Below are 8,149 nucleotides of genomic sequence, written 5' to 3'. Positions count from 1 at the left end.
GTCTGAGACAGGCCAAAGATAGTATGTGGACTCCAGTAGTCATTTATACCAGACAGGCAATATTTGATGCTGGGCAAGTTGAAGAAAGTGTAGATTTTGAGTGTCTTATGTCTTGTGGAAAGTGGGAGAAGGGGCACTTTTTCCCCTATACAAATGAGTTAATTTTTGGCAAAGCTAGTTGTAGTGTAATCTGGAAGCTGCTAAAAAAAAAAACGGTAAAAACTGTCTGGCTAGGATTGTTAGAAAGCTGGCTTAGGCTAAAGGCAGCCAGTACAAGTTGTGTTTTAGAATGTTTTGAGAATGCTATTGATTGGCCCCAAACTGGCCCATACACAAGAACCCTCTCATGGACTTTTCTCCCAAAGGAAAATTAACAGTTTCTAGATGGAACCCTATGGTACCTCCTCCCTGATCTCTTACAACATGTGCTGCAAAAGGCTTCTTTTTTTTTTTTTTTTTTTGACTGATAAGGGGATCCCAACCCTCGGCACGGTGTGGTCCGCACCACGCTCAGCCAGTGAGCGAACTGGCCATCCCTATCCAGTCATCTTTTAAAAAAAGAAAAACATCTAGTCCGTTTTCGAGAACTAAACCAATTTGGAACTCCCTGGCTCTCCCCACTAAAACTCTGAGATCTACAGGACTCTGTCTCACGAAGACTCTATAATGTTACAGGCTAGCCCAAGAAAAGCTGTCCTTTTTCAAAGGAGGATAAAGCTATTCAGCTAGCTGTATCAAAGGTTGGAAAGCAGGGGCCGGCCCGTGGCTCACTCGGGAGAGTGCGGTGCTGATAACACCAAGGCCACGGGTTCGAATCCCATGTAGGGATGGCTGGTTCACTCACTGGCTGAGCGTGGTGCTGACAACACCAAGTCAAGGGTTAAGATCCCCTTACCGGTCATCTTTTAAAAAAAAAAGGTTTCCCTCGCTGGATACTCAGGCCCCAACATGAGAAAGATAACAAACTAAAACTTCTAATTTGTAAACGTCTTCTTTTGAGCAGCTCAGTTAAAATGCTTGGCAGAGGATTTTAGTAAAGAGGCTAGAATGGGCTTGGGGATCATTTGTCATCACAACCCCCTGTTAATACAGGTAACTCAGAGTCTTCTCTCTCTGCCAGGAGAAGAGTTTGCTAATTAAGTGTTTCATTATAGAATGTGTTGATAGAAAGCTGAAATTTTGCATAAACCATCACTGTAAGAACATAAATGCAGTAAGAAAATGCCAGTGCCATGGGCCGGCCTGTGGCTCACTTGGGAGAGTGCGGTGCTGATAACACCAAGGCCATGGGATCGGATCCTATATAGGGATGGCCGGTTTGCTCACTAGCTGAGTGTGGTGCTGACAACACCAAGCCAAGGGTTAAGATCCCCTTACCGGTCATCTTTAAAAAGGAAAAATAAAGGGCCAGCCCCGTGGCTCACTCAGGAGAGTGCGGCGCTGGTAGCGCCAAGGCCACAGGTTCGGATCCTTTATAGGGATGGCCGGTTTGCTCACTAGCTGAGTGTGGTGCTGACAACACCAAGCCAAGGGTTAAGATCCCCTTACCGGTCATCTTTAAAAAGGAAAAATAAAGGGCCAGCCCCGTGGCTCTCTCAGGAGAGTGCGGCGCTGGTAGCGCCAAGGCCACAGGTTCGGATCCTTTATAGGGATGGCCGGTGCACTCACTGGCTGAGCATGGTTCAGACCACACCGTTCCAAGGGTTGCAATCCCCTTACCGGTCCAAAAAAAAAAAAAAAAATGCCAGTGCCTTTGAAAGCACAATTCAGACAAATTTGTATAACTCAGGGTAAACTGAAGTAATTTATGAAAGTTACTTAAAACTAAATATATGTATATTTTTAAAGACTGTACTGAATTTATCTCCTAAAACTAAATCATATCCTTTTTTTCTGATAGTAGTTAAGATAATCTTTCCAAGATTCATTTTGGAAGTTTCATTATTCTAATAGTAGGGGAAATAGAAGTAAGGTCTTTATAATTAAATCCTTCTTAAGAAGAGAATCTAAAAATTAAGAGGTTATCACTGCTGCATCCCATAGTGCAGTCCAAAATGAGGCTTTCACTCTGCACTGTGAAGCCAGAGGGCACTGTTGCTGCCTTCCCACCAAGCCCCGTTTTTCTGGGACTACTGCATGACGTCATAGCAGAAGAAAAATTAAAAACACGAGGAAAATTATTTCAAAATAAACATTTAATTCAATTTTTAGGCCAAAGAAAAAACCAATCATACATTGTCACCAGTGGACCATGTGCCAGAAGAGGACCAGCTCAGTCCAGCTGTGAAGGCCCTGATTCAGTCCCACTGGCATAATTTCCCTTGATTATTCATTTGTGTATGCTTCTTATGCATCATAAGGTGCATTTCACACTTGAAGTTCGGTCCACCTCCACTATTGCCATTTAGCTGCAAAAGCAAGCTTCCTGTTGGGAGGCATTTCTTCCCCTTTCCCTGCAGGGGTTTTTAACCTTCAAGGACTGGCAATCTCATGAGTGTCTTGAACCCTCTCCTTAGAAAAATGTACATATATCACAAGTCTACATATACTTTCGTGGGGTTCATGAACTCCAAGGCCCCCTGTGGCTTCTAAGGCCCCAAGTTAAGGGACCCCAGTGATTTGAGCAGTGTAATTGCTCTAGGGAAACACTGACCCAGGGCAGGTGAAGGACTGGGTTAACCATAGTGACAAGAGGGATTAATCTTAAATTTCTTATTATTTTGATTTTGGGGCAGAAATTAGTTGTCAGAGCCTCCCTGTGTTCTCAAGAGCACAACTACTCAAGAACCTAAGCAACTATCTGCGTAGTTTAGGAGATTGAGAATAGCAGCTATACAGAGAATGTGCACAGTCTCTCATCCAGCCCTAGGACCTAACTTAGCTCCAGAAGTATTACATTTGATTTGCAGTGAGGGGGCATTTCTACTTTTAGTTTGACCCACATGGAAAGGTGGGCAGCACCTTTTTTTTTTTTTTTTTTTTTTTTTTTTTTTTTCTGTACAGTGAGCACATAAGTATTGGACAGTTAGGGTGAATCTTTGGAATCCCCTAGACTGCCATTTTCTATATAAATTCAATATTCCCTACCTCTAAACATCTTAAAGAGCTGCCCCACAAGTTTATTTAATTTAATCATTGCTTGCAGTAAGAATGCAAGAGGTTCACCATGAACCTCTTCCAGGTGTCCAGGAACTCTTCCAGCCTTACTGGGGGGAAAGAAGGGAGATGGATTATTAAAAATCACTGTAGGAACGAAATGAGGCTGTCAGTTGTCTAACCTAACAAACTGCTAAATTAGGTTTACATTTTTGTTAGTAGACTTTTGAATGGCTGTGAAAAGCAGAATTAAAATTTAAGCTGAGTTAGCCACTTTCCACTCCCCAAAACACCCAGCATTAGTTTATTTACTTCTCCAGCATTAAGAAAGAAAACCAAGGCACTAGAAAGCAAGCACACTAAAGTATTGAAGATAACTCTATATTTTGCCTGAACTGTGTATTGTAACATACTACAACTCATTGAAGGAAAAAATAGGCAAATTGAAAATTCTCCCATTACAGACTTTTTTTTTTTCAAACTGGCAAAATTTACTTCGTTACCCTTCCCCCAAAATATAATCACATAAAATAAGTCAATACTATTCTGAATTAGCTCTAGAAATCACACTGAAGCTATGTTACAAATATTAAATTTATTATAACTAGAATGAACTTAATGGTTCTCAGATTTGGCCACCTTTAGCTCCGTTTAAGGAGGGGATTTTTTTTTTTTTTTTTAACAGAAAAATGCATTATAACTTGGTCTAGGTACTTACACATTTAAGGGGATTTTTTTTTTTTTTTTAACAGAAAAATGCATTATAACTTGGTCTAGGTACTTACACATTTAAAAAAAAAAAAAAACTTCTAAAGAAAACAACCCTTCAGTTTCACATAATAAAAGAACAGGAGAAAGCTCGCAAAAGCCTACATCATAGCTAAATTTATGAAGCCAACTAAAACCGGAGGGAATTTCTCTTCTGACTATGTGTCATAAAAAGGTCCACTGTCTTATATACACGTATATAATGATACATTCCATCACTGTAAAAAGTCCCCTTTGCCCCCTCCCCCCAAAAGTTTCAGTCTAGTCTCCAAACTTGGAAAGCGGCGCTCGCTCCTGCTGGCGGTGCAGTTCGTTCTCGGTCAGCAGCTGGAGGTTCTCGGCGCGCAGCCGGTCCAGCTCCAGCTCCAGCTCCCGCACACGCTCGTCGTCGCCGCCCAGCCGCTTGCTTTCCAGCCGCAGTCGGTTGTTCTCGTCCTCCATGCGCGAGAGGCACTTCTCCAGCTCCAGGTACTCCTTGATGAGCTCCTGCTTGCTCATGTTCTGCAGGCTCTCCGCGTGGTACCGCTCGTATGTCTCCGAGAAGTCCCGCTGCAGAAACTCGCTGCCGTCCCCTCCCATCCCGTCGCTGCCCCCATCCTCCTCGCCCGCTTCTTCCACAAAGTCCTCATCGCTGGTGTCGTCGGATTTGACGGCGGCTCGCCTGGGGTAGAGGCCGGTTTTGAGATCCGGCTCCTCCTGGTCGTGATCATCCATGAGGAACTGCGTGGTGTTATAAGGCGCCACAGGCTGACCCTTGGCGAACATCTCGGCTCGCATCCTCGAAGCTCGCAGGCTCTGTTTCTCGTCGAACTTTTTCTTCTCCTCCCAGGTTAGCTTGTAGTACGGTTTCCAATGCCGCTTCTTCTTGGAAGGGCGTCTCCTATGTTTTTTCTTGCCCAGTTGTCTCTGCTGCTGTCCCCACGCCTCCTCGCTCCTTGCGGCAGGAGCCCCCAACTTGTTGGCCTCGGAGTCATGGCACGGCTGGGCGAGCAGCTCTGCTTCGGGCTTCGGTTCCCCTCCAGCCGCCGGCGGAGAGGAGCCTCCAGCGGACAAGTCGTCCCCATTCTGGCCTTTTTCGCTCGCTTCCAGGCAGCTAGGTTTTGGAGAGGCCTGGGTCTGCAGGGGAGGCGGCTGGGGTTCCAGGCTCCCTTCCCCCTCCGTCTCCGGACGGCCACTCGACTGGGGGGACGCTCTCGATTGCCACCTACTGTCCTCCTCGGGCACCCGCTCCTCTGCGCCTGGGGGGCGCTCAGGGTTCCGTTCTTCATGGACAACAGCAGCACCTGTACAGTTGCTAGTTTGAGGCTGGTGTTGATATTCTGACAAGAGTGGCTCGGCCATGCTGGTAGAGTTCTCGAAGTTTGAAGAATTTTGGCTATAAGTCCTTACGGAAAAAAGGCTTTTCTTTAAAAAAAAAAAAAAAAAAGTCCAACAAAGTCTTCTTCGGTCTGTAATTCCTGTACTGATGCCTTTAGTCCTTCTGTCAGCAAACTCCAATTGCAACTTGGGGAGCTAAAGTCAGTAAAGGGTTAAGTGCCCACAGGCGTCCAGCTAGTGAGTCCAAGGGGGTGCAGCAGCAAGAACAATACGCAGTGTGAGGAGGGAGTGGGCCTCAAGCTTCCCCGCAGTGCGCCCCCAAGACCGAAGAGTTGGTGGGCAAGGAGATGAAGTCCAACGGGTTTAACCCAGTCCCGAAAGGGTTAAAACTACCCGATGACGCTGCCTCAGAGGGGCCAGATCCACAAAGGGTTAAATCCCCTGCCGCAGAGCCCACAAGGGGTTAAAGTCCCAGAGCCATCTCCTCCCACTTCCACGGGTGTCGCTCCAACCCGAGCTCCCAGTTCCCTAGGCCCGGCCGGAGCCTCAGCCGAGGACAGACAAACTCATCTCCCCTTTGGCTCGATGCTCTGCTCTGCTCAGTTCTCCACCTCCTCCTCTTTTCCTCCCCTCCTCCCCCTTCCGACAGCTCCTCTTCCGCCTCTTCCCCCAACTTCCCCTCCCAACCTGCCTCTCCACCTGCCAACTTCCAACTGCTGCCTCCCAGCCCGCTGCACCCCTTTTATATAGAAGCCTGTTTGCCCCGCCCATGCGCATGCCTAACGGAGTCCCCATCAGGGAAAGTCGGGACTCGTAGTCCCCATCTTTCATGCCCGCCGTCCTCGCGCGCCGTGCGACGTAACCAATCCCAGAACGCGTAGGGGGCGTCTCCCAGGCTGTCTCCTTCCATCGCTTATCCCTCGCTCTAGAAACGTGAGCAGCCATTGGTCAAGAGTAGCACGACTCGCTGAGGAAGGAAGGCCAATTGCAGAGAAGATGGGGCGGGTTCTGGGCCATACCATTCTACTTCAGGAATGCGAGAAGATTCTATGGCCTTTCAGAGTCCACACAGAATACTTTTATGAAAAGGTTCGTTTTAAGGGCTATTTTGGTATTCTGTCCTTAGCGGAAGGATTCTGAAGGTTAAGAACATTTGTTAACGAAAGCAAAAATGGTTTATTCCTGAAAAGTAGTCCCTAAAGTGTAAAGGAGGATTAAATCCTATAAAAAGAGATGCTGGCCCACCGCGACTACCCTTGGATTCTTAAGATTACACTAATGGCTTTAGGGCGTATGGTTAGTGCCTGAGACTGACATTTGCGGAAGGATATTGTGAACATATTTTTGTAAAATTACGAAAAGCGCATGAAGAAGTAAACAAATGAAGAATAAAACGTGCCGCCTTAAAGCGACAGTGTGGCTGCGTCTAGTACAGCAGCCCCGGAGCGGGCCTCGGATGACGAGAGGGTGGTTGGAGTCCCGGGAGACGTCGAACTGGACTAGCCTCGGGACCCTTGGGTGATGGTGGCCGAGTCCCAGCCCCAGCATGGTTTCCGAGAGTCGCCTCCCCCTCCAGGGGCTGATGCAAACTGATTCCCGACCGAGCCGGGGGAGAGGGGGGTTGGGGGGGTGAAGGCCTCTCGCCCGGCCTCAGCTTCTGTCGAAGAAAATGGCCTCCCCGCCGACGTTGGTGTCCTTACTTCTGACCGGGAATATTTCCTGAGTTGGGTGGGACAGGGGAGTCCGGGATAGCCAGTGAGCCTGTTTGCTAGGAAGGGGTTCGAAGTTAGTAATGAGTATAAATGATCGATCCCGGCTGTCCGACAAGGAAGGGCGGATCATCCACAGAGGCCTTTCCTCATCAGGGCTCCCGGCAAGACTGGGAGCGAAGCGGAGCCAGAGGCCACCCCAGGGAGGAGGAGGCCTTGCCCTGACATGGAGGTGGGGGTTCTGGCCCAGGACTGTGGGGTAGTCATGCGGGGCCATATTCTCTCTCGAGAGCAGTTCTCCAGACCTCAAATCCCAACCCAAAGGACGATTGAGAGGACCCAGAGAACCCATTCCACTCTCATCACTAAAATCTTGGCGTAATTTCTCATCCTAAAATCTTGGCGTAATTTCCACGTTTGCTTCTTGCCACACGCCCAGTCAGTGACCCATTCTTATTATTTCTTCCTTAATAACAATCCCTTACATTCCAACCAATTTGCACTGTATAATGTTCTTTTACACACTACCGTATGACCTCACCACAGCTCAGTGAGGTATGCAGGTTAGAGATTATTGTCTCCAATTTTAGATTCAGAGAAATTAAGTGACTTGCCCAAGGTCACATGACAGGTAAGCGACAGTTCTGGTTAGAGCATGGGTCTGTGTAACTCCCATGCCATTTTTCTCTTTGTCACCAACACAAAACCCCCTTTTTTTCTCAAGAACTCTGGATTTAGTCTTTTTTATTCCCAACAGCTTCAACCTAATTCAGGCCCTTATTTCTTCACTTGGCAAACATTTGTTAGGAGGGCACAAAGATGAGTAAAATGTCCTTCCCTTCAGGTTGCTCATGGACTGTGCGGAGAGGCTATCAAACCACAGTGAGCCAACAAGGCAAGTGAATGCAATCCGACAGGAGCTTGTGAGCCAAGCTGCTTGGATGCTGGCAATTGTGGACAGGTGTCATGGAGGAGGCGACTTCTTGGCTGGCTCTGAAGGACAAAGAGTTTTCAGGCAAAGTGACATGAAGGAGAGCATTGGTTGAAGAACAGGCAAAGAAAGGACTTGTCTGGGAACTCAAGAGTGGTGCGTGGGGCAGTGGAGGGTGCATGTTGGAGCAATGGGGATGGGCATGTCCAGCGCCGACCACCTGAGTCAGGCGAGGCAAGTAGGAGTGCTCCTGGGCCCTGGGGTTTTGAAAATGACTATCCCAGCTTGTTTTTCCATGGACTTCCAAGAACTCGGGTTTATCTGAAAA

General features: G+C 47.6%; 1 protein-coding gene and 1 long non-coding RNA gene across 2 annotated transcripts; one reads left to right on the top strand and one right to left on the bottom strand.

Annotated features, from left to right (window-relative positions):
- Positions 1 to 3,843: 3,843 nt before the first annotated feature.
- Positions 3,844 to 5,836, bottom strand: HEXIM1 (hexamethylene bis-acetamide inducible 1). Its single transcript, XM_008579546.1, has one exon. The coding sequence runs from the start codon at positions 5,203 to 5,205 to the stop codon at positions 4,126 to 4,128; it is 1,080 nt and encodes a 359-aa protein (XP_008577768.1). The 5' UTR covers positions 5,206 to 5,836; the 3' UTR covers positions 3,844 to 4,125.
- An 895-nt stretch (positions 5,837 to 6,731) lies between these two features.
- LOC103595993 lies at positions 6,732 to 8,149 on the top strand. The gene is made up of 2 exons (XR_551009.1): positions 6,732 to 7,122; positions 7,735 to 8,149. It is a non-coding gene; the product is annotated as an uncharacterized LOC103595993 (long non-coding RNA).

The sequence above is a fragment of the Galeopterus variegatus genome, unplaced genomic scaffold (genome assembly GCF_000696425.1).
Source record: "Galeopterus variegatus unplaced genomic scaffold, G_variegatus-3.0.2 Scaffold1910, whole genome shotgun sequence".
Classification (NCBI taxonomy): domain Eukaryota; kingdom Metazoa; phylum Chordata; class Mammalia; order Dermoptera; family Cynocephalidae; genus Galeopterus; species Galeopterus variegatus.
Note: the sequence above shows the minus strand (reverse complement) of the source record. Positions and strands in the feature narration are given on the sequence as shown.

Bases quoted from the DNA above. Each gene is read 5' to 3' on its own strand.
- HEXIM1 (XM_008579546.1), bottom strand. From the start codon at position 5,205: ATGGCCGAGCCACTCTTGTCAGAATATCAACACCAGCCTCAAACTAGC.